The 26,442-nt window shown below is 45.8% G+C and overlaps 1 protein-coding gene across 8 annotated transcripts in view; it reads left to right on the top strand.

Moving 5' to 3' along the window:
• The window catches only part of KIAA1328, a 228,162-nt gene that overhangs the window by 148,347 nt on the left and 53,373 nt on the right, over positions 1–26,442 (top strand). For all 8 annotated transcript variants that reach the window (XM_083402910.1, XM_083402907.1, XM_083402908.1 and 5 more), the window contains 2 exons: positions 15,917–16,572; positions 21,639–21,743. In XM_083402910.1, coding sequence (XP_083259036.1) covers positions 15,917–16,572; positions 21,639–21,743 — 761 coding nt within the window. The remainder of the gene's footprint in view (positions 1–15,916; positions 16,573–21,638; positions 21,744–26,442) is intronic.

Genomic DNA, 26,442 nt, shown 5'->3' with positions numbered 1-26,442 from the left:
ATTTGCAAGTTCACATTACTCTAGGAAATGCCACAGCAGCAGGAAACTATTAATCTTATCAAGCATCACAGAGTAGAAACTGATTGAGAAGATGGGATGTCTTTGCCATATCTTGGCTACAGCCTGAGGTTGAGTGTGGCCATCACGCAACTAGCTGTTCCTTCCTCAGAAGGGAGTGAGCACAAGACATTAAGGAAAAAAGCTTCTGTGTTCTGATGGCATTTTATGATGAAATAACTGCTTCACACCAAAGGCTTCTTTTGCTGTTCTTTTTAACGTTTTTGTGTCTTATTTTAAAGCCATCGTTTTCAAGACTGTAGCTTTGCTCACTGATCAGTTCATATATATATATATATAATTATTAAATAGCTCAAAGGGCTTTAAATATCCCAGAGTGATATTAATTAGTTGACTCTCCAGTCACTAAGGCTTGTCAGAGCTCAGTTTGAAGTTCAGCTTGGAGAAATTTGGCAAACAAAATAATACAAAGGTTCCAGACCCATAATTACCCGTCAAGTGAATGTGACAAAAGCTTATGCTCCCCCCCCCCAAAGAAAAATCTAAAGTGAGGATCAAACACTTTGGGGAGGGCACTTCTCAACAACTTTTTGAAGATGATCCTTCTGGCGATCCTTTGCTGATATGGATTGTCTTGAAAGTGGGCATGTGTTTTAGCCCATGCAGAGTGAAAGCAATTGGTAACCCTGTTTTCTAGGATCACAGATACGACGGAGGTATTGCCCTTCCTCTGGGTTGGCTTTGTTTGCCTGAGTAACACTGCTGTGTAGCAAAATCTGATACACTCCTAAGTGCCATTATGGTATCTCATTCCAGTTGGCTGGAGCCCTCTATGTGATTAAACAGGAAAGAAAAAGGCACAAAAGTTTGAAGGGGGAAATGGTGCTGAAGTAGCAGCGGCAGAGAATGGGGAAATGGTGGGGTCAAAAGCCCCGAATGTTAAGGGATTATGTAGGAAATCTCTTGGCCTTTGGATACCTCAGTTTTTGGCCCAAAAATGAAACGGGCAAACATTTGGCATGTCCCGTATAATTTGTTTTCAAAGGCTCTTAAATCTAATTACAGAGTAATTGTGTCCGTTGCAATTACATCTGTGGCATGGAATCATTTCCAGTATAGATCCTCAAAATAGTACAAGATTCATGTGAGCCTGTGTATCTAGATGCACTAGCAGGTCTGGTGACACCCTTAGCGACCTGACCAGTGGTTAGGCATGATGGGAAATGGAGTCCAACAACACCTGAAGGGGACCAGGATTGGAAAAATGTGGTCCATGAGTTGGTGAGAGGCTGCTTTTCTCTGGAGCATCATCTCTGCAGATCTGGAGGTACTTGTGGACTGCTTGATTCTTGGGTGCCATCTGGGGCTGGAAGTGCCTTTTCCTAACTACATGTGACAAACCAGTTGAATGCTTTCCTGAGCACTACTATGGGACTACTATGATCTGCAACAACCTCTGGGTTGAACTTCAGCGGTGTATTATCCATGGAGCTGCTTCTGAAGAGGATTTGGAAACGACAAATGTTCTAGACTGTTGCTGTGAGATTGCAGACCTAGCACTAACTGAAGTCAACCCATCTCCCCTACCCCACAGAAATCACTGGTTTTATTTGTAATTTCTCAAGCTCAGTCTATGTGCTCTCTAGATGCTTTAGAATATAACTCCCATCACCATTAACCATGGCGTCTGCAACTGAAGGGAGCTGCAGCCGAAAACATCTGGAAGGCACCAGGTTGGGGAAGGCTAGCTTAGGTTCTGCTTATCCAAGGGGCCCCTCTATGCTCTCTGTCACTTGCCTTGCACCTAAATTGAAATCAGTGGTTCTTTACCCAAAAGTCTTCTCTAGGGAACTATCTTCCTAGGTTTTTTGTTTGTTGAGTCACTTAGTCGTGTCCGACTCTTCGTGACCCCCTGGACCAGAGCACTCCAGGCACTCCTGTCTTCCACTGCCCCCCGCAGTTTGGTCAAACTCATGTTGGTCGCTTCGAGAACGCTGTCCCACCATCTCGTCCTCTGTCGTCCCCTTCTCCTTGTGCCCTCCATCTTTCCCAACATCAGGGTCTTTTCCAGGGAGGCTTCTCTTCTCATGAGGTGGCCAAAGTCTTGGAGCCTCAGCTTCAGGATCTGTCCTTCCAGTGAGCACTCAGGGATGGTTTCCTGAAGAATGGATCGGTTTGATCTTCTTGCCGTCCACGGGACCCTTCTTCCTAGGTAGGCTTGGCTAACTCCCTCTTCATTTTTAGGAGGGGTGCTATTATTTCTCAGGAGCACCTTAATTGTTGATTGCTATAAAATATAAAAAGTAACCACATCAAATACCTTCTCTAAAACTCATGTGTGTTTTTAAAAAACTGATAACGTATCTGAGTGTAGATGAACCTCTCCCTGCCCCAAATGGGGCCCGTGGGTTTAAGCTTTGAGCTTCCTGCAGTGGGAGAAGCAACTGGGGACCCTCTCTTAAATCTCAAAAATTAGTTCCCATTTTTATTCACAAATTCTGAACACAATGCAGCAAATAGGCTGGCATAAACAGTGTGGAGTTGTTGCACGTTGCTTATGTGTCCCCTGGATTCTTGGGCCTGCTTGATATTATTGACCATCATGAGAATGCATCAGAAAAGAGACACACTCACCTTTTTCAAAAGCCGAAACTTCTGTGTAACTTTTTTGTCAGGTCATGATCATGATGAGCCAGGCTGCCTTTCAAGCACCACACTGACAGGTCGACCTCTCTGCAGTCCTTGTTGTCATTCCTTGGCATGATTGTCATTTGAGGGGCAGACTAGAGGTCATCCCACCAGAGCCACGGGGGCGCCGCCAGCTAGCCTCAGGAATGCTCCCTACAAATGTAGGATCAAAAGGGCAGCCACATGAAAATTGCTGCTTGCTCTTATACTTTTTTATGAATTATCACCCAGGGACCTGGATCATTAGCAAAATCCAAATGCTCTTCTGCAAGGACATTGCCCTGCTTGAGTCTACTCACTTGGGGCCACCTTTGCTAGAGAGCCGGGGAATTCTTCAGCTTTGCGGGATGCCTCTGTTATGGAAATATCCTTCCTCATTTACCTGTTTCGCTAAAACAATCTCTCTTGCATATGGTGATGCTTTTTAAAAGCCTTTGGTCTTTTTGGCACAGCTTCTGACTCTGATTCTTTTTCAGCAAAGACACGCTAGATCTATAGCCAAAAAGGGTCTGCAGGGGACGCCTCGCATTTGAGCAAGTTCAGTTATCTTTTTGACAGCATTCTTTCAGTGCTTGCCATCTGCCACTGAGAACGGAACTGGGAAATGGACACCAACTTGAGGTGTGTTTGCATCTCTTTTTCCAAGTATCAGTAGCTAACTCCTTAAGTCTCAGCAGTGGAGTGCTGTTCAGGCTTGCATGCACACTAACATAATGCCGTTACACTTCGATCCAGAAAGGAGGGACGATGCTTTTTCGAAAGGGTTCTTGATCTTCCAGCAGTAATATCTATTAGAAGTAATATCTATAGGCGGTGTCAGGGAACTGCCATCAGAGCTGGAGGCGGAGAGAAGGCTCCAGAGGGATGCCGGAGAGGGTTCCAGTAGGGAGAGAGGCAGCCCATCCGCTGGGGAAGGAAATCAGCGTAACACCAGTGGAGAAGGGGGGCAGATGGGGGAATCGGAGAGGAGGCTCCAGGACTCCTCGCTGGAGACCAGCGGAGAGAGTACGGGTACTCTGCTGCCCACATCCTCCCTGCGCAGAACACTTCCGCGCAGGGAGAGTAGGAGGAGACTGAGCTTTTATGCTGGAAGAGGTTCAAGAAACGCCCACTGACGGATTCTGCCAGCGACTGAGGCAGCCATGAAACTTGAGGCTGTCCAGACAGAAAGGGTTCAACCAGGTAACCTAGCCAGGAATGGCGGCAACTTACGCAAGAGCAACCCCTAGAACCATTACAGGTGGCAACCATTTTAGGCACGTCCAAATGACGTGTGATTGCTGGCGCGTGGGCCATAGCTGTCAACGTTTCCCTTTTTTAAAGGGAAATTCCCTTATTCCGAATAGGATTCCTTGCAAGAAAAGGGAAAAGTTGACAGCTATGGCGTGGGTCCTTATGGACCCGGACGAAGGAAGAAGGAAGGCAGGGTGTGATACACAGGGACCGGGAGCAGAACCACCGTGCGAAATGGCCGTTGCCTGTACTACAAACTCTCAGAGGCACTAAATACCAGCCCTGTCATATCAACCAAATTTATTAAACGTCGTTGCAAATGTTGGTGTGCTGTAGTAACGTAAAATGGTCTGTGACATTGCTAGTGTGCTTTTCCTCTTTGACCCTAGATGGGCATTGCTGCAGTTTCTGGGGTGCAAATTGAGGGTGCCAGTCTTCTCGAGTTCCTGGAAGCCAAGAGTCCCTATTTCTGTGCTTCTTTTGGCACAGGGATATGCTGCCCCATATCTTAAGCTTCTCTAAATCCAGCATCTCCAGTGCGCGAAGAGGGAGTGTGAAGAGTCTACAGCAAGGGGTATTCTCTTACGGGAGTGTTAACGAATGCTCTGTTCCATTGACCCACTTGTCCAAGTGTGATTCCCACCTGTTACAAAAACTTTTTAATTTCTATCAAAAGAGCTCAGGAGTGTTACTAAGCTTTGAACGTGTAGGAGGAAAATGTGTGGAGAAATTCAGCTACATGAAATTTACTAGAAATTTAGCCTGGAGAAGAGGAGGTTAAGGGGTGATATGATAGCCATGTTCAAATATATAAAAGGATGTCACATAGAGGAGGGAGAAAGGTTGTTTTCTGCTGCTCCAGAGAAGCGGACACGGAGCAATGGATCCAAACTACAAGAAAGAAGATTCCACCTAAACATTAGGAAGAACTTCCTGACAGTAAGAGCTGTTTGACAGTGGAATTTGCTGCCAAGGAGTGTGGTGGAGTCTCCTTCTTTGGAGGTCTTTAAGCAGAGGCTTGACAACCATATGTCAGGAGTGCTCTGATGGTGTTTCCTGCTTGGCAGGGGGTTGGACTCGATGGCCCTTGTGGTCTCTTCCGACTCTATGATTCTATGATCAGATCCCTAATGTGTGACACTTGTGAAATGGCACACTGCTAGTTAGACTTGTTTGCCCTCCTCCCTTTGTTTTCTAGTGAAATATGTTGAGAAAATAATGTTTTCTGAGTCTTGCTTTCTTTAAAGCTAGACATCTTTGCTCTGATCTCAACCTTCTTTTCTTGTTAGACCATAGGAAGCATCATTCTGATCTGTTGCAAAAATTTGTGTAGGTTCGCTTTTAAATGTGTTCTGAAATTGCTATCTGGGAAATGATGTTAAAGAAAGTACAGAAGTGTAACAGTGAGGGGTAACTGGAAATGCCGAGGCCAAGATGTGATGAAACTTGCATGAATTCCATTGTGAGTTTGTTTAATTGCTGTTAGCAGCTAGTTGACAGCTCAGCTGCTGTGGACCAAGGAAAGGATGCCTTGAAGATGCTAAAGGGGGACAATCCTAGTCATTCTGATGTGCGGGAAAAATGAAGGAAACACAATTTCCAGAAGAGCAGCTGTGTGTGTTTGTATCAACAAAATGATATAGCTGCTGTGTGCCTTGGAGACCAGCTGGTTTGCTGTGGCAAACTCTTGTCTGGGCAACCATGCACTGCACCAGTGTGAAGAATAAAAGACCAAAACAACTTCTGAAAAAATGCTTTGAACAATCTAAAGGAAAACACAGAATGACTAAAAACCAAGGCGTCTGTGTTGGTTGTGGCATTGGTAGTAGCTGGGGAATTGCCCCCTTTGAAGGAATGAATGCAAATTAGTTTGCCAGTAGCGCTCAGCATTAGAGGAGCTTTGCAGGCATTTCAGAATCGGGAGGAAACTCACTCAAATCTGTTTAGTTGAGATGATGAACTATTAATGGAAGACACAAACAAGCTTCAAACTCCCTGTGCTTATTCCATTTCTGTCTTCACCACCCACTTCCCAGGCCCCAAATAAATATCAACCGGAACTTAATAGAAAGGTAGCTGTGAGGTCAGGAGAGGAAGATGCCAAAGAATATCCAGCTTATTGGAAGTTCTGAGCCCAAAATGCACACTGAGCGATGAAGGGAGCAGATGGAACCATTAGATGACATAACATTGGGAAGGGTAAGCAAATAGTGCTTTTCAGTTGGAGTGGAGCAGCGAAAACCGGACAAAATCAACAAGACGAAATGGTAAAGGCAAACGTGTCCGCCCTGGTGTTTGGTTGCTTTTCCATGTCTTCTGCCCTCCCAGACAGATCTTCTGTCTTCCTTACAGCTTAAGCTACATTCACACAAACAGTTGTTTTTGAGCTGTTCTGTTCAGGCTGAGAAAAACGAGACAAGAGCAAAAGTATGGGGTTCAGTGAAGAGGAATATGAACCATCATATGCAAATATTTCCAAAATCTTATTCTGCTGTTTTCTGAGCACCTCTGTCTAAATAGTTTTTCCTCTTTAAAGGAAAACTGTAATTCATGAATTTTTGTTCTCTATTCGTCAATGAATCACTCTCCACGAAACTTCCCAAAAGCAGTGAGCAGGTTTACTGCTCCAAATCCAATACGGGTGCACACTGGAGCAAGCATCTCCTCTTAAAAGGCTTGCTTATAAAAAAGGTATTACATAGGCTCCAAATAGACAGTAGAGATAAGGCTTGTCAGATATGCAACAAGAGGGCGTTGCAAGTGGGGAGGTGCCACCACCTAGAAGGCCCATTTCCTGTTGGTCTGAAACGGATGGGATGGGATCTCCAGGAGACCATCTCTTGCCGAGTGCTATGATTGGTTGAGTATCAAAGGGGTGTGTCTTGGGAGCAAGGTCCCTCCTAGTTGGGGTGAAAGTGGGGAATTTTTCTAAGCTGGCACTGGAAAGAATGCAATGAACACTCCAGAGGGTGCAGAATGCCGCGGCGAGACTCCATACGGGGTCTTCGCTGCGGGATCACATTCATCCAGTGCTATACCAGCTGCACTGGCTCCTGATGGAGTACAGGATGAGGTTTAAGGTGCTGGTTTTAACATTTAAAGCCCTATACGGCCTAGGACCCTCGTACCTACGGGACTGCCTCTCCTGGTATGCCCCACGGAGGACCTTACGGTCTGCATATAATAACATCATGGAGATTCCAGGCCTCAGGGAGATTAGGCTGGCCTCGACCTGAGCCAGGGCCTTTTTGGCCTTGGCCCCGGCCTGGTTGAACGCTCTGCCACAAGAGATCAGGGCCCTGTAGGATTTGACACCTTTCCGCAAGGCCTGCAAGACTGAGTTGTTCCGCCAGGCCTTTGGTCAGGGCTCAGTCTGACTCCCCTTCTCTTTTTGTATAAGAACAAGTATGAAACAAGACTCCCAGCAGTCTGACAGGCCCATATAAGAACAGCGTAAACAGTTGGGCCTGTTCCCAACTCTAATCCTGCGGAAAGCCATCTAATTAGATTTTAATTTGATCCTGACTTGTTTTTAGGAGGTAATTTAATTATTGTTTGATTTTATACCAAGGTTATATATTTGATGTTAGCCGCCCTGAGCCTGGTTTCAGCCGGGGAGGATGGGATACAAATAAAAGATTATTATTATTATTATTATTATTAATTAATGAAAGTGCTTGCTTGCTCTCAATAGGCAGGGAGTTTCAAAGTGCAGATGCTGCTACACCATGTGATTGAGTTTTTATAAATGTGGAACGGGTATTATGTGTGTTTGCAGGTGGGATACCTGGTGTCTCCATTTTAAGAAAGGAGCCTGAGTTGAATGAAAAGAATTCTGCCGGAAAGATGTGGTGCTTCCGTTTATAGAGGAGACCGTACACTAACCTAATGGTCTGATCTGCTCCAAGGTGTTGTTGTTGTTTAGTCGTTTAGTCGTGTCCGACTCTTTGTGACCTCATGGACCAGAGCACGCCAGGCACTCCTGTCTTCCACTGCCTCCCACAGTTTGGTCAAACTCATGCTGGTAGCTTCAAGAACACTGTCCCACCATCTTGTCCTCTGTCGTCCCCTTCTCCTTGTGCCCTCCATCTTTCCCAACATTAGGGTCTCTTCCCGGGAGTCTTCTCTTCTCATGAGGTGGCCAAAATATTGGAGCCTCAGCTTCAGGATCTGTCCTTCCAGTGAGCACTCAAGGCTGATTTCCTTCAGAATGGAGAGGTTTGATCTTCTTGTAGTCGATGGGACTCTCAAGAGTCTCCTCCAGCACCAGAATTCAGAAGCATCAATTCTTCGGCAATCAACCTTCTTTATGGTCCAGCTCTCACTTCCATACATCACTACTGGGAAAACCATAGCTTTAACTAAACGGACCTTTGTTGGCAAGGTGATATCTCTGCTTTTTAAGATGCTGCTCCAAGGTAGCTTTGTCTATATATTTGAGAGGATGCTGCATCGGCCCAAGCCTTGTGAGCTATTTGCCTGTGGATGGGGATGTCAAACCTAGTGGCCTTCTGGCTTCAGGTAAAGCGGACTGTGACAGTCTGAGCACCTCCACCTTACGAGAAAGTTCATGAATTTAAAATATTGCAGCTCATGACTGAATACATGTTGTGCACCTGTCTCCTTGAGTACACAACAGCAAGGACTATAATTTTCCCCAAACCTGTATTGTTTCTCAAAGAAGAAATGTTGGCATTTTCCCCCCTCCAGCAGGGGTGAAAGGGTCTAGCTTTTAAACAACGCTCCGTGCTTTCTATCACTCTTTTGCTTCATTTTAAATTGGGCAAACCTTTCGGTGCAATTTATCCCAGATATATACCCTTTTAAGATGCTTTTTGGGTTTTTGTTTTTTAAAGAAGAAGCTTGCAGCTAAAGACTTGCGCATTTTAAATTCAGTGCTTGTAAGTGGCGATATGAAATCCCTAAGGCAGGCCGAAATAACTGATATTAAAACCTTGCAAATGTGTGTGTTTGCTGCATTCTGTTGTTTTTCTTATTCCGACGGCGGAGCAAAGCCTCTGCGGCTGATGGGCGGGAGGGGAACTGGGGTGGGGAGGTGCAGGTTAGGAAGGGGGGGCGATGCAAACCTCCGGGGCCCATTAGACTTAACTTGTTTACTGCATTGATATCTATATGTTAAATGACAAGAGAGTTCAGATTATTGAATAATTTAAAATTCAGCTCTAATTGGTGTCATATGACCTGGAAAAGGCCATGGATGACGCCAGGAGCATGCTGTGAAACGCTAATAAATAATTCATAAATGAGATCATTCATTTGCCTGGATGTCTTGTTAAATGCAGAAGTTTGTAAGTAATAACGGATGATATAACACCTGTAAGTATTTAGTTCATATGCTGGAAGGTAATCTACCTTGATGATCTTCTAGCAGAAAGCTGCCAGAGTGTGTGAGTTAATTGCGCTGGGGAGAATGCACTCCATTTATTCGGGATGGGGCTTTGGCAAAGATTAGCTTGCAGCTGTTGCATTTTGCATTCCCGATCAGCCAGCCGACGGCTCGGCGCTCGCAGGCCCCCGGACTTAGCGATGCAGCCCGCCGTTCGCCTGCCCTTCTTTTGCGTGAACTCCAAATGCACTGGGAAATGGCGGCAACCTGATCTGCTCACAAATAGTATTGTTTCTGAAATATTTATCTAGGTCTTGCACCGCCGAGCCCTCTGTAAAACAAAGGGCAGGAGTGGTGGGGAGGTGAAATTGAAGTCAGAGCCGCTCTGTTATTTTTTTATTTATTTCCGTCGTCGTTGCATGTTGATAAAGCCGGCAGCATGCTGAATTCTAATTTCTGCACCAAGCACTGTCAAGGGAATGTTTTTGTTGTGTGAGAGAGGTCTATGCCATGGCTGACAGGAAAGGCAAAATATCAGCGGTCTGGTTTTCCGTGTGGCACTCGAGGTTGGTATCACTGCATGCGCATCATTGTGCTCTCAGAGAGGGAGCCCTCCTTTCGTTTTGCCTCTCCCGAGGCAACATATATACTCCAGTATAAGCCGACCTGAATATAAGCCGAGGCACCTAATTTTAGCACAAAAATCTGGGGAAACTTATTGACTCGAGGATAAGCCAGTTCACCACACCACAAACCTGGTGATGGTGGCAGCGGCGGAGGAAGAACAAGCAGCCGTTTGGGGCTGCTTTTGGGCTGCTCGTCCCTCCGCCGCCACCTCTGCCACTCGCAAGAGCAGGCATAGGAGCCGTGGCTGTGAGAGACGCAGCGCAGCGTCTCTCCCAACCGCAGCTCCTGTGCCTGCCCTTGCGAGAGGCGGGCAGCGGCGGTGTGACCAGCAGCGAGAAAGGGCTCCTTTCAGGCCTCTCGTCCCTCCGCCGCCTGCCTCACTTGAGTATAAGCCGAGGGGGGCTTTTTCAGCATTAAAAATGTGCTGAAAATGTCGGCTTATACTCGAGTATATACAGTAGGAAACTGCCTTTATATGGAGTCATAGCACCGGTCCACCTAGTTCAGTATTATGCAAAGAGCTCCTCTCTGGAATTTCAAGGGTGGCCCTACCTGGAGAGGGTTGGGATTGAACTTGGAGCCTTTGCATGAAAAGCAAATGCTGTATCACAAAAGTACTGGACTTTCCTTTCCGCATAGGGCGGAAAGCCAACTTTATACCACCTTCCCGGTTGGAAAGGGGGCCATGTCTTCTGAAATGCTACAGTAAAGGTAAAGGGACCCCTGACCATTAGGTCCAGTCGTGACCGATTCTGGGGTTGCGGCGCTCATCTCGCTTTATTGGCCAAGGGAGCCAGCGTACAGCTTCCGGGTCATGTGGCCAGCATGACTAAGCCGCTTCTAGTGAACCAGAGCAGTGCACGGAAACGCCGTTTACCTTCCCGCCGGAGCGGTACCTATTTATCTACTTGCACTTTGACGTGCTTTCTAACTGCTAGGTTGGCAGGAGAAATGCTACAGTACCAAGCCTCTAATAACGAAGCATACCCAGCGGCCCTTAAGGAGCCCACCAAGCTAGCCATGCTGCCACGAGGAGAGTGGGATGCTGCACCGAGAGACCCCAGCCTCTCTCCTGTGATGTCCTGATGTCCCACAAGTCTTGAAGAGGGGGCATTCTTGCTTCAGACACAGGCCACCTGGGAAGGTTGGGGCATCGTGAGAGAAACGCATGCCACATCTGAAACCTTGTGCAAAAGCAAGTGCCCGCTGCCCTATCTTTCAAATCTGCAGCATGAAGAAATTGTGGAGTTGCATGGTTCCCCCCACCCATGAGCCTTATACGTAAAGAGGACGCCTCTGCCTCTTCCTTGGTCTCTGTGAAACAGAGAGGACCCAGGTGTGTGTGCAAGGAGAGAGGTGCAGGTGAGCATTAGGATGGGATGAGAAGAGCTAAGCAAACCCAAAACTTGGGTTCTGGGACCTTTCAAACACCTATTGTTTTTTGAGGCCCTTGGGTCAGATGGCTTTTAAGGTATGGAGGCCTTTCGAGGTCATGGGCAACACAAATGAATGCTCAGAGCGCTGCAGAGATTTTCTCTCCCCCCCCCCCCGAGAAGCCAATAATGCTCACTGAGCATCAAGAGTCAAGGCCAGTAACTGATTTGAAGAGGAATGGGTATAGTAATTCTTAGGCAGGAGTTTGTTTCCTAAAACATAAGTTGGCCCCTGCATCTTTCAAGTGTTGTCTCACCCTTAAAGGCACCTTCCCATATATGTGGTGGGAGTGTCTGTTGTTTTTAAGATTTCTGAGCTTGATTTTTTCCACTGTCATCTTGTACCCAATTCAGTGTTAGCCCTGTTGTTGATGGGAAACAGTATCAATCCAAATGCCAAGCATAAAGAATTGATGGTCTTTCGTATGTGAACAGCGAGACAAATAGTTGCTTCCCATTGGGAAAAAGCAGTTTCCTCCCACCACGGAAACTGGGACCCAATATGTGTGGATATAGCACCTACAAGAAATATGATTTTATCTCCATATGGTCTCAATTTATATTGTTTATTAATAATAGTACAGTAAACTCCCCCCTCCCCGTTACAGCAGCCACTATGGGGAAACTATTTTAATGCTTTAGTTTGATGTATACCCTGTGGATATGAACTAAAATTGTAATATAAAAGATTCTCCAAGTCTGTTTTGATGCCGTGTGGATGTTTGCATGCAAGACTTAACAGTTGTCTTGGAAGACACCACTTTGTGTTTGATAACTGTTTTTAAATTTTTCAATAAAGTTTGTAAAAAACAACAATAACCTAAGTTGAAAACCGTTCTCAGTGTCACCGCAGAAGCCATTTTGAAAACGGGTGTCTTGCACCCTTGGGCCTCTGTTGGAAATATCCTTAGCATAGGAGGTTAAAACAATTAATGACAGCATATTGCTCTTACAATAATTATTTTAAAGCAGAAAGCAGGCAGCCATCACATAAGCTGTGGATTCTGCTTTGGCAGAGATTTGTTCTCCGTTGCCGTAAGAGATTCCTTGTAAGCCACACGTCTTCACTCCTGCCGATCGCTCTGTGCTAAACGAGAACAATGCGGCGTTGTTACTATTACCTTCTCATTGTCTCTCCCCCCTTGCCTTTCTTTTTTGTATGGCACACTTGAAATACAGCAATCACCATCATACATCATTCATGAGCAACAATGGCACTTTATCTCCTGCTAAGAAAATAGGCAACTAACCTTTTTACATGGTTATCTGCCTTATTTATCTTGGGGTATTAATATCGGCAATCTCTGTCCCATCTAGGTGCTTTGTAATGATTAATCTTAGACTTTTTTTTTTGTAATGGAGATTTCAGTAAAAGATTGGGCAATAAAAGGAATGAGTCTGAATGCCAGATATCTTTCACTTAAGTTTTAATTCTGCATATTCTTCTAAGTAAATTCTTTCCTAATAACTCTTTCAACAAAAGATTGGCATAACTATCTTGATAGCTTAACAGCAGCCTGTTGCGCAGTGTCAGAAATGCACCTGGCAATGAGGGACAACAAAAATGCTTCCCTTGGAGAGGAGGATAAAGGCAGGCAAGGCTAACTTAGACTTTGAATAGTGCTTGAGAAAGAAGTAATAGTTTCTTCTTGACTTTCTCCGACACTTGCCAAAACGTGGAGTTTGGACTGAGTGCCCGGCTACATACTGTAGCACAGGAGCTGCACTTAATAGGAGCTTATTGCCATTTTTGACTTCTTGGCAAAGCACCCCGGAGAGAGCCAGAGCTCCGTGGTGGGACAACCACGCTGTGCACAGAGTGCACCATGTTCAATCTCAATTCAATTCAAGCAACTCCAATTCACAGCAAGTGAACATAAAGGCCTCTGCTAGGAATCCTGGAGTGCCACTACCAGTCAGAGCAGACAGTGCGGGACTAGATACTGTGGCACATCAGGTTACAGACGCTTCAGGTTACATACACTTCAGGTTACAGACTCCGCTAACCCAGAAATAGTACTTCGGGTTAAGAACTTTGCTTCAGGATGAGAACAGAAATCCTTCTCCGGCGGCGCAGTGGCAGCAGGAGGACCTATTAGCTAAAGTGGTGCTTCAGGTTAAGAACAGTTTCAAGTTAAGAATGGACCTCCGGAATGAATTAAGTACTTAACCTGAGGTACCACTGTATATATAAAAAAGGTAAAGGACCTCTGAACGGGTCAATTCCAGTCAAAGGTGACTATGGGGTTGCGACGCTCATCTGGTTTTCAGGCCAAGGCAGTCAGAGTTTGTCCACAGACAGCTTTCCAGGTCTTGTGGCCAGCAATGACTAAACCACTTCTGGCACAACGGAACACCGAGATGGAAACCAGAGCGCATGGAAACGCCGATTGCAGCAGTACCTATTTATCTACTTGCACTGGGCTGCTTTCAAACTGCTAGGTTGGCAGGAGTTGGGACAGAGCAACGGGAGCTCACCCCGTCGCAGGGATTCGAACCGCCGACCTTCTGATTGGCAAGCCCAAGAGGCTCAGTGGTTTAGACCACAGTACCCAATGCTGAGCCAAACCACGCCTTTAGCATGAAAGAGAAAACAGTGTTCCTCCTCCTCTGGTCGCCCTGCTACTGTGAACCAAGCCATGGTTTGACTTAGCAATGAATTTGAACCCAGACTCATGGTTTGTCTCACCCCAGGCAAACCCTGAGTAGTAAGCCATAAAACAAGCCTAGGCTACAGATAGAGACTGGAATGGGCCCATGTTCAAAACCACCCTCATCCATAAAGACCCTGGTGATCTATCTCCCAGGGTTATTGGGGTGTGGAGGAGATAGAAACCTATGTCCTGAGCTCATTGGACAAAGGAAACGCTACAAATCTGAAAAAGGGGCCTTAAACCGCTCAGGTCCACCTCTTTCCATGTGAACATACCCGGACCCTGAGATCATCTTCTGAGGCCCTTCTCTGTGTGCCTCCTGCACATGAGGTCCAAAAGGTGGCAACAGAAGAACAGGCCTTCTCTGTGGTGGCACCCCATTTGTGGACAGCTCTCCCCAGGGAGGTTCTCTTGGCACCTTCATTGTATTCTTTTAGATGCTGGGCGAAAATGTTCATCTTCAACCAGGCCTTTGACTGATTAATGTCCTACAGCCGTTTAAATGTGTTGGTGGGTGTTATTGTTTTGTTTTACTTATTTTTGTCCTGTATTTTATTCTGTGAACCGCCCTGAGATCTTACGATGAAGGAGGTACATTCCCCTGAGGAAGTGTAATCCTTGAGCATTGTGAGAAATGTTCTTTGCCTCTAGGAAGCTGATAATTCGGGCCATGTGGGTCAACCAGGTTCAGTGGCTGTCCATGGTTTCAGACAGGGAGTCATTCCCAGCCCTTCCACTTCTGAGAACATTCCCTTTGGGTGTGTTTGTTGCTATAAGTTGTGATAGAGAAGGGGCTGTCAGGCTGTTGTTACACTCAGTTTCAGAACAACGTTTTAAGGTTTTCCTGTCCATACTCTCCATGAAAACATTCTTGCTGTCTTTGCAGACTTTGGATTCTGTGCTTAAACACACTTAAAGGTTGGGAAATTTCTTACACAAATCCAGTCTGAAACAGTTTTGGTCCAATATTGTTCCTGAAATAAATGTTCAGATTTAAAGAGCGCTTTGAACATCTATTGCAAGCCTTGGGGATGGCTCATTCAATGCAGTTGTTTAACTTCAGTGAACTATGGTGCAAGAGTTCTCTATGGTACATATTGGGATTTTTAGTGCCCGTTAACATACATGAACTATGGGCCCAGTCGGGTCGCCTTCGCTCCCCACATTTTGGATTGGGTCAACAAATGCAAATTAACGTGTCTTTCTAGCTCCGGAGTTTTATCAGTCTCTCATCACCAGCCCAACTTAATTGGAAAAAGAAATCACTTATGTGGTAGGATTTAAACGTGTTTTGTAGTTGAATGACAGCTTTTGATGTAGAACCGTATTTTACAGGAAGTGGTCTAGTTCTTTATCAGTGTTTCTGTAAGGATATTTCAAAAACTCTCATCAAATTTCCAACAGTAAGTAATATCCCATTCAGCGCAAGGTGAAATGTTTTACATCAAATCCCCTGCTGTGTAATGGCCAATCAGACAGTATTTATAGTGGCTGAATGGATTTCTTGGCTCTGTATTCAAAATTAAACATTTTCAGACATTAACATTTAATGCTTTTTTGCCACACTTCAAGTTGATTTTATGTAACCCTAGATACTCGCAACTCCTTGATAGGCTGAAGTACCTTGTTTATGCCCCAAATCCTGCAGGCAGTGGTTTTTATATTTATTGTACCTGTGTAGACGGAATTAAATTGCAGATTTGATAGCATATTCCTCTCTTCCACTTGAAACCCATTTTCTGTTGAGTTGCGTTAGGTGTCGATCATCAAACCGCTGCAAGTTTACTGGTGCTGGTACAAGTTTTCAACGCTGTGAGCCAGCGATGAGAACTAGAATAGAAACAATTAAACATATTTTAAATGGAAATTTAAAAAAGTAAAGTGGGTTGGTTTCTGTTTTTGCCTTTCTCTTGTAGATGTCCAACCACAGAAGCCTTTGTCAACCTCTGTCATCTTCGGAACTGGACGGATCCTACCTTAGCATTGCTCAATCACAGGCCTTATACAAGAACAACAGAATGGCACGTGGAAGCCCTACCCACATGCCTTGCAGGAACAGTCATGCCCATCGAGCTGCAGCCCAGGGTCATCGGCAAGAAGATCGGAACGAGTTCATGATGGGCAATGGGTTGCATGGTAAGTGCAACAACGTGGTCTCGCCAACGAGGCAAAAGTTGTCTCCCCACAAGAAAGCAACTCCTGCCGCGGAGCAGAGGAGAAACAGCTGTCCCCTTCAGACTTGCTCTTTCCACAAGAAACCGGGCAGCTCGGATCATGGTTCTTTCCAAGAGGGCTGCCACGTTCCAAAAATGCACTCCGGACCACATTGTGAATCCTTTGTGTGTTGCTCGTGCCCGTCGCATACTCCTGGACTGAACGGCAGCACGGACTTGAGACCAAAAGAAATGGAGCGTGGTAAAAGGTTGTCGGAAGAAAGGAGGAAGCAGCTGCTGCTTCAGAAGATGGAGCTGGAAATCGAGAAAGAACGCCTCCAGAATCTGTTAGCCAAGCAGGAGGCAAAGCTGCTGCTTCAGCAACAGCAGCTCCACCAATCCAGGCTTGACTACAATCGGTGAGTTTGGGGAGGAGTATCGGAAATGGGCTTCTGCTCGAGTTCTGTCGGGGTTTATGGAAGGCGGGTGGGTCTGTTGACATCTTTCTTAGGCCGATATCTGGTGCTGGGTTAGATGAGCATTTCTTAAATTCCTCTTCAGGCCACGGAAGAACTCATAAAACACAACAAGCTTTCTAATTTACCAAAAGACATTAGTTCCACAAAGATGTGTGATCTGCCTTAATCATCTGCAGTGTCATGGGAACAATTTGGTTAAAGCTACATTGCAAATGGCTCAGATACTGTGGTAGTTTAGCATTTGCAATGATGGCATCCAGGAATACGATGCATTGCGAGCCTCTTTGAGATTCTGAGCTCCATCAGGCTCGTTCTGCGTGGGGGATTAATGCTGCTGATCTAAAAAGAGGATGTCGCTGTACTTCAGCGAACTCCCACTCTCTGGTGCCCATAAGCAAACATCCTGTGCCCAACTGCAAGGTCTCAGAGAGTTGCTTCAGCCATTTAAGGCAGACTTTAGCAGTTGCTTCCTTCTGTTTGCCCCATCACTACTATTAAGCATGACAAAAGATTGAAGGCAGTTCAAAGCTAGTTGAAACATGGGAGCTGGGAGTTGCACTGGGGAAGCATAGAAGCGATCCGGATGTGCAAGTAGAGATCAATTGAGAAGGGTTGGTGGGTGACTTCTAGCTGCCCCGTAGAGAGCAGGGGTAGACAACTGACTTGTGGATTGAACTTCACACCATGTACCCAGCTGGCTCTGACCTGACATGATTTCTAATCTCTGCCTGAGTTATTCGGAGAGGTTCCACGTTTTATGTAGTAGTTACATTTGCTGTGGGTATGCTGATGTTATACTGGTTTTCCCCACAGCAAATTCTTAAGATGTGAATGACAGGCATGCATGCCTAAACACCTGCCTACCCTCACCTGAGAGCCCTGATTTGTGTTGTGGTTTCCCAGTGCATGTATATGGATGTTGAAGGACGCACATCTGTCATTCACACTTTAAGCATTTGCGGCAGAAAACACCAGCACGCCCACAGCAAACACAATTGCCACTCATAGCACAGAGCTACTCTTGAGTTGGGTACTTGAGTGTGAGGCAGAAAGGGGAAGACATCTCAGAGGTGCTAGAAGATTATTTATCACCCGATGTGTTTCGAGTATTATAGCATTTCCTCAAGGGAGGTTTTGATTTCAAAGAGGTACCAAAACCGACTTCCATACCATCTCATCACAAAATAACCTGCATTCGATGGCTTCCTTCCTTTTCTTTACTTTTTTGTGTGAGATAAGCTTGTAATTCATGTGTTTTGGAAGCTTGGTTGTACTGAGGCCTCTGAGACTTCAAGACATGGAACCATCGTATTTTTCAAGCTTATCTCCATAACAGTCTAGCATAGAATTTTGTTTGGGAGGATGGAGAAGTACAATGGCAATAAATCTCAAAAACCAAGGAGAAATAGTATTGTGAACTGCATAGTGTGTCCCCTTACTTTAAACACTAACTTGAGATCTTTAAGACAAATTATGTTCACAGAGGTCCACCACTTTTGACTTCTCTTACAAGCCAGACATTGTAATTGCCACCATCTCCTTGCCTCCTGCAAGTCGTGTGTGTGTGTGTGTGTGTGGACTTGTAGCCATTTGTGTCCTATTGTCCCAATCCACTGAAGAGCCCTTTTGGTTGTTGCCAGAAAAATACCTGGGTTACAGCGATGTGTAATAGGGCCTTCTTGGTGGTGGCCCTCTGACTGTGGAATGATCTTTCCCTCGATGTTAGGCAGGTGCTGAGAATGGTTCCTTTTCAATACCAGGTGAAAATAAGCCATTTCCAGCAGGCCTATGAATATTCAGCAGTAACTTTATATTGAGATTGACAGATGGTGGTGGATGTCGTATGCAAAATGGATTGTGGGTCTTAGATGTTTTAATTATTCTTTTAGTCACTTTTCGTAGTTTTGTGGCCTGCCTCGTGCTCATTTCATGAGCAAGGGCAGGATACAAAATTTGCAAATAAGATAAATTGTGCAGGCTTTGCTGATTCTCACCATTTGTGCCGCCTTCAGAAGCCTTGTGGGAAATGAAACAATACTCAGCCTCTCGTTCTCTAGACATAGGCCAAGAAAAGTCTTTCTCAACTCATCTTAGTTTCTTTCATGTGAGGTGCTGGGACCTCACATTATATCAAGGGTTGTCACATGGAGGATGCTTTCTTCTGCTCTGGAGGGTAGGACTCAAACCGATAGCTTCAAATTACAAGAAAGTAGATTCTAACTAAACACTTGGAAGAACTGACAGTAAGAGCTGTTTGGCAGTGGAATGGTCTTCCTTGGGAGTTTGTGGACTCTTCTTCCTTGGATATTTTTAAGCAGATGTTGGATGGCCATCTGTCATGGATGCTTTAATTGAGATACCTGCATTGCAGGGGGTTGGACTAGATGACCCTGGGGTCCCTTCCAACTCTACATTTCTTTGATTCTATGACCTTCTGCAATCAAAACAAATTCATTACCGTTGAGCTGAGGAGTCTACCATGCCATTTAATATGACATGATTCCCCCCCTATGATTTCTCCATCTGCGGAGTTATCTGTTGAATTCCTTCAAGGGGTTTGTTCTAGTCTCAGGTTGGAGTGAAAGGTGGTGACTTGGCCAAGCCTGACCAGTTATTTTTCGTAGTTAAGCATCTCCAGCTACTTCAGTGGCTCTTTTCATGACTCCCTTTGCAGTAGCTGTCTATGTTTTCATGAGTGGGCATCATGCAAAAAATGGAGCATCTCTCTCCCCACACTCCTAAACCCATTTGGAATTGAAATCAGACCATGCTTGAGTTTAAGGCAGTCCTTGATCCCTCTTTAGGAATCCTCTTCCACAGAGTAGTGTGCTTGCTAGATGAACTAGGCAGGGCCAAAGGACACAGCCATGCTCTTTTCCTCCATGCAAGTATAAGCATGTAGAGGAGGCTGCCCGAAGGGGCACTCTGCCCTCTTCCCCTTCCCAAACTTAACTTGGGGAGCGGGAGCAGCAGAGGATAGGGGACTCCAGACACCAATAAATACATAAAAGCTCAGGATGAGGTCCCATTCTGTGTCAATGGCCAGCAAGGACAGAGTAGCTCCCAAGGTTCCCTCCCTGATCTCTTCTTTTGTCTGTAAGATGCTGTTCAAAAGCAAGCTGTGTTGCTTTGGCTGTTAAAATGCCTGTTTGATCAGAGGCAATCAGAGCTGTGTACTTTAGAAGACTACTGGGGTCACAAACAAAGGTGAAGAACTAAGTAGGAGCAGATGGATTTTTAATGATCAAATATCTTTAATCCATGCATATGTTCCTGCTAATGGAGGAAGAAAAGGAAGGCCTGAAGTCTGTGCGAGGCAATGTTGTTGTTTTGAAAGTCGTTCTCGGAGTGCTCTGTGGGGCATCCACTGCCCAACGACGGGACTCTTAAATGCCTCTGCAATTACGCTTTTCTTATTGTGTATCCTCACATCTGCTGCATCCAGCTTCTGCTGAGAAGATTGCACGTTCTGTAAAGTGCTGGTTGGCAGAAAAGCTGCAAAAGGAAGACCAGAGGCATCCTTTACTGTCTCCGCTCTGCTCCTTCCCATGTATTGATTAATTTAAGCTCATGGAGGATAGATGGGTCTCTCAACAGTATTAGCCATGATAGCTAAATACAACCTCCATCTTTGGAGGCATGAAAACTTTTTGCTTTTTCTTTTAAGGTTTTGCTAGGCAGTCACGACTTTCAGCCCCACTAAAGTGCACCAATACAACCTAAATGCCTGCAGAGACTAGCTGAGAAACGCAACATTTTTCTTTTCCTTTTGGCAAAACCCAGCTCCCCAGCTTGTCTCGATGCTCTCTGTTTGTGTGTGTGCTAGCTAGCTAGTTGTAAACAGAGGCTTGTATCCAGAGTAGTGCTGCCACTTGCACAATGAAACCGTCCCCCCTCTCCTCCCCCTAAATCTGTTGTGGGTTTCCAGAGCAGATTTGGGGAGGGTGTGGGGCAAGGAGCTGGGGAAAGTTCCATTGCACAAGCATAAACCCTAAAGAAACGAGAGCACAGCTGCCAGCGCCCATGATAGCAGTAATGGTGTCGGAAGAAGAGCCTTGTAGCTGAACCGGCTAAAAATCCACATAGTTCAGCACCCTGTTTTCCACACTGGCCAGCCAGGTGCCTCTGAGATGCCCACAACACACAAGACATGAAGTCAATAGTTCTCCTTCCTTTTTTAAAAAACAAACAAACCCAGAGATGCATTTTAAATAAAAGAACACTTTCTACTCATGTAAAAACACACTGATTCCTAGACCACCTGCGGGCCGGATTTAGAAGGTGATTGGACCTTAGTTTGCCTACCCATGCTCTAGTTAATAATGGCAAGTTCAACACGTTCTTACCTAAATCATCTCACCCTCTTTAAAGCCATCTAACCTATTCGTGGCCTCAGTTGCACGTTCCATAAATTGCTATTTCTGTTAAAAAATTGTATTTTCTCTTCTGGGTTAAATTTATCAGGGTGGACGGATGGAAAAAACCCATTATTCTGCCTGGAATGTTGCTGTATGAATGGAGCTGGCATTCTTTGCAACTTTGCCCAACTGGCAATACATTTGCGGAACTCGCTGGTCGCAATTTCAAAATTTTGAGGACTTTTGAAATTCAGAATTCAAAAGCCCGCTTCCAAGGCCCTCATCCAGTGACTCCTTGAGCAATTGAGAGATCTGGTGGGCAAGCACATCACTGCTTTTGACCTCAGTACCTGGCACTGCTGCTTTGTGACTGCCCCCTCCATAGAAAACAATGTAGGATTCTAATAAATCTAAGGGGTTTTTTTTTTGGCTTGGAGGCCGATGGCTCATGCCTAGGCGTGTCTATTCAAACATAAGTCCTGTTGACGTCAATGGCACTTACTTCCAGTTAAGTGTGGGTAGGATTGCAGTTTAAGTGTTTAATTTACTTGCTGTGTAAAGGGGGAGAGGAAGAGAAGGGGCGAAAGTTTGGCTGCTCAGCACCGTGCATGTTTACCGTGATATGTGGCTCTTCTCTCTCCACCCCAGGTTTAAAGGCCAGCCTCCTAATTCGGAAGAACTGCTCATTGATGAACTGCTGATGAGACCAGGCGGCTTGGCCCCAGTGATGAATGGCACTTGTGGGGGCCTCAGGTAATACCGTGGTCTTGTGCTCCTCTGTTAAGCACTTTCATGTGTCAGTATATTTTATGATTTGTCTAAAGGGCTTTACAGAATGCTAAAAAACATATTTTCTTTCACCTCTTCCTCCCTTCTCTCGGATTAAATGCTTCAAGCCAGAAAGAATGGAAGTAACATCATGGGATGACAATATAGTCAATAAAGACGGTGGGGTGGCGGGTGCAGAGACCTGGACCTGGGCTTCTGTCCTTGAAAGTAGACCTTGAGCCTGCATTAAAGGCAGTCACTTAGGGGCTCTCAGATGAAGCTCAGAGGTGAAGCAGGATCAGGCCAGGGCATCAAAGAAGCCAGGAAACCAACCAAGGCAAGGTTTGAAACAGACGTTTATTGGAGACGGCAAGCTTAAGAGAGAGGTTTGGAAGTGGTTGACATGGCACAAAGCCAGGAGGGAGAGAGGGCCCCAAAACAGGCAGCAAACAGGGTGACACTGGCGTTGAAATTCAGCAGAGGTGCTCCGAAAAAGTGTCCCCTGGCAACCTTTCTAGTTTGACCCAGGTCTGTAGTTCTTCAAGTGCAGAAGCAGAGTTCTGTACAGAAGTGCTAATAATCACCGGGGGGGGGGGGGGCAGAGGGCGCCTCCTTGAGCCCTACCCTAGGATGGGCTGAGTTGCACAGGGTCTGCCTATCTCTCCGTTAATTAATGCAAATGCGGAACTCCTTATAACAAGTGCCTGCACCGGGAGAGACAGGAGCAATCACCGGGCAGCACTCACTGTGTTTTTCTCATTGGGTGTCATGTGCTTTCATAGCCAAGCTTTTCAATGTTCTCTTTCTGTGTTTGAACACTACGCTTCTCCAGTTCTGGGGCTGTGATTGTAGCCAGCATTGATTTCTGAATCATCCCTCGAGGGCTGCCTCGACCTTTGCTGCAGCAACAAATGCAGGGAAAAGTTCCCTTCTAAGTTTGGGCTTCGAGACAGGGCTGAGGGACAACCCTGCAAAGGTCTCGATTCTCCAGGCAGGTGGAGGGCAGGATTGAACGCAATTTGGTTTGCTTCTGAGTAAACTTGCATCAGAGTGTGCTGCCCACACCATCATTTTGCCTTCAAAACAAAGCCAGTTGTACTGAACTTGGCTTTTTAGTGCTGTGTTCAGATCCGCATGTCTGACTTTGCTTCCTTGTCTTGAAGGTAGTGCCTTCAGTTTCCATTGGTGACTGTTGTCTGACCAATGATCAAATCTGCTTACAAACTCAGTTCCACAATTGGATGTGTTAGCTTTTCTGTTCCTTATGGATAGGGTTTTCCTCCTTTCTCATGCAGGAAATCTTCCCTGTGCAGATAGATAATGTGTCGCTTCATCATAGAGGTGACCATAAACGGACTTATCTGTGTTTGATTTTGTCCAAAACACAGTACAGTAACCTCAACGTACATGGAGGTTCTGGGGATAGCGCATAAAACCAAAATCGCATATACCGTATTTTTCGCTCCATAAGACACACTTTTTTCCTCCCAAAAAGTAAGGGGAAATATGAGTGTGTCTTATGGAGCGAATGGTGCTTCGTAGGAGAGGCGCTGTGCAGAAAGGGAGAGGCAAAGCCCCTCTCCTGCATAGCAGGAGGAGGAATGGAGCCCCTTCTGTTCCTCCTCCCGCTTAGCTGAAGGGGCGCTGCACAGCTCTCTTTCTCGGCACAGCACCCCTTCAGCGAAGTGCCTATCCTGGAAGCGGAAGGAGGAAAAGAAGGGGCTCTGTCTGTTCCTCCTCCCGCTTCGCTGAAGGGGCGCTGCTCAGAGACAGTGGCCAGCACTGTGGCCAGACAGTGGCCAGCTTGATGCCTGTGGGAAGCCCACAAGCAGTACATGAGCCTCATACCACCTCTAAAAACTAGGTGCGTCTTATGGTTGGGTGCGTCTTATAGAGTGAAAAATACGGCAGTTAAAATACTTTCCCCCAGATGCCCATCTCCTTTCCACCCTTTTTATTTATTTATTTTTAAATTGTCGCATGCATAAAGCTGAATGTGTGCAAGTTAAATGCACATAATCTGCAAGTTACCTGTATGTAATGCTTAGAAAACACAAGTATCAAACTGTTTCCACTCTTCTAGCGAATCTGCCCTCAGCATCTGCAGGTCTTTTGCTAGTAGCAACAGCCCTCCTATATCGAGAGGGGAGAGATAACATAGGGTGTGAGAGAAACAAGACGTAGAGATTCTATGGGACTGTCTGTCCATCTTTATGTCTCACTTTTCTGATGGAGACATGCAGTAATCTTATAGCATTAGTGTGCAATTGCGCATTCCCGAGTCTCTCTGCCAGCCGGTCGTGAAGTTTGGCAGCAAGACATCGGAAAGTTTGCTTCCTGTATTCATTCATCAGTTCTGCAAAGGTTACCAGATGAATGCGCCCTAAATAATTTAATCTAATGTAAAGCCAGAGGAGGCTAAGACGACAAGTCCATTTGTCTCCTTTATGCATTTGAATATGGAAGTGATGTTTGCTTCAGTCTCTGAAAAGGGTGCATGTGATTATTGGGGCTGGAGAATGATGCTGTGCAGCTGGACTGTGTCATTGAAATGCCAAAGACTTTTCTTTCTTTTTTTGCTATTTGAAAAACAAAACACAGAAATAATCAAGAAAAGAAGTTATCTCTACCTTTTGGTTGACATGAACTCCTGGGGTAAAAACTTGAATGTTAATTCTCAGCTAAGCAAGGCTCCACTTAAAAGGAGGAATTTTTTTGTTTGTGCTGTTCTTTGTTTTGCTTTTTTTTTAAAAAAAAAAGGGTTAAAAGTATTCAAAATATTAAACTTGCTCAAGCGAGACATTAGAGTTTCGAAAGAAAATAAATGATACAATCAACACCCGAAAAACATATTTTTTTTATAATTAACTGCTCATTTTGACTTAATTATCTACAATTACCAAATCTAATTGCAATTTATTTTCTATTATCTGTGGGAAGAATAGCAGGCAAGGGGACGTGCCTGCCGGGCGATGTGCACAAGGGCAAGAGGAAAGGTCCCAAGAACATGCAGGCCTCTCAGTGGGGACCCCAGAGGCAGGCAGGTGCGGAGGGTGGTAGGGCTCAGCATTTGGAAGGCAAAAGGGCCTTTGTGTGGAGAGAGGCATCTCGTTGCCTCTCGGAGAGCATCTTTCTAAAGCTATATTATTATTATTATTATTTATTTATACCCCGCCCATCTGGCTGGGTTTCCCCAGCCATTCTGGGCGGCTTCCAACAAAATATTAAAATACAATAGTCCACCAAACATTAAAAGCTTCCCTAAACAGGGCTGCCTTCAGATGTCTTCTAAAAGTCTGGTAGTTGTTTTTCTCTTTGACATCTGGTGGGAGGGTGTTCCACAGGGCGGATGCCACTACCGAGAAGGCCCTCTGCCTGGTTCCCTGTAACTTGGCTTCTCGCAGTGAGGGAACTGCCAGAAGGCCCTCGGAGCTGGACCTCAGTGTCCGGGCAGAATGATGGGGGTGGAGACGCTCCTTTGGGTATACTGGACCGAGGCCTTTAGGGCTTTCAAGGTCAGCACCAACACTTTGAATTGTGCTCGGAAACGTACTGGGAGCCAATGTAGGTCTTTCAAGACCGGTGTTATGTGGTCTCAGTGGCCGCTCCCAGTCAGCAGTCTAGCTGCTGCATTCTTGATTAGTTGTAGTTTCCGGGTCACCTTCAAAGGTAGCCCCACGTAGAGTGCATTGCAATAGTCTAAGCGGGAGATAACCAGAGCATGCGCCACTCTGGTGAGACAGTCCGCAAGCAGGTAGGGTCTCAGCCTGCGTACCAGATGGAGCTGCTAGACAGCTGCCCTGGGCACAGACTTGACCTGTGCCTCCATGGACAGCTGTGAGTCCAAAATGACTCCCAGGCTGTGCACCTGGTCCTTCAGGGGCACAGTTACCCCATTCTGGACCAGGGAGTCCTCCACACCCGCCTGCCTCCTGTCCCTGCAAAACAGTACTTCTGTCTTGTCAGGATTCAACCTCAAGCTACCCAGAGGGAGACTTCTGCGGGCAAGTCTGATTTCAGTTTCACGTCAAGCCGTTTGTTTGCAAAAGCTGAGACCTGCCCCACCCATTTGATCTTCTTCATTTACTTTTGTCATGGGATCATTTTGTTCTTTCTCCAGTTAACCAATCAACCAACCAGCTTTAATCAATGTTGCCCATTCCATCTATGTCTGAATATCTCACAGTGAGATTGGGGGCGGATAATGATTTGGAAGCCTGCTTCTTTCCTTGATGCAGCCAGGTTAGCCAGCCTTGGAGCACAGCCTCTCCTAACCTGCTGCCTTCCAGACATTTTGGACTACAAAACCCATCTGCCACAGCCAGCATGGCCATTTGGGGGGGGCACAAAGTTGAGGAAAGCTTCTTTACAGCATAAGTGGGGAACCCCACATCCAGGGGCCAAATGTGGTCCTCAAGCTTCTTCCCAGGCCACCCCTTCTCCCATACTTTTCACCCTCCTTAAGTATTTTTACCTGACTGGCACGTGTCCTTGAACCTCCTTTAATATCTCTTATTTATTGGGATGGAGAACAGTAAGGTAGGTTGGGTGGTGCATATATAGACACTAGCCTACTGTGCAAAGGTAAAATCTACACTCATGGCCCGCCCACTTTTGAAGATGCTCCTCCCGCCACTGGCATGTGGTTCCTGGAAGGTTGCCTAGTAGGAAGTGCAGGCCTTGG

The sequence above is a fragment of the Podarcis tiliguerta genome (assembly GCF_965153285.1).
Source record: "Podarcis tiliguerta genome assembly, chromosome: 11".
In the NCBI taxonomy this organism is placed as follows: domain Eukaryota; kingdom Metazoa; phylum Chordata; class Lepidosauria; order Squamata; family Lacertidae; genus Podarcis; species Podarcis tiliguerta.
This window is presented reverse-complemented; position numbering and strand designations above follow the sequence as displayed.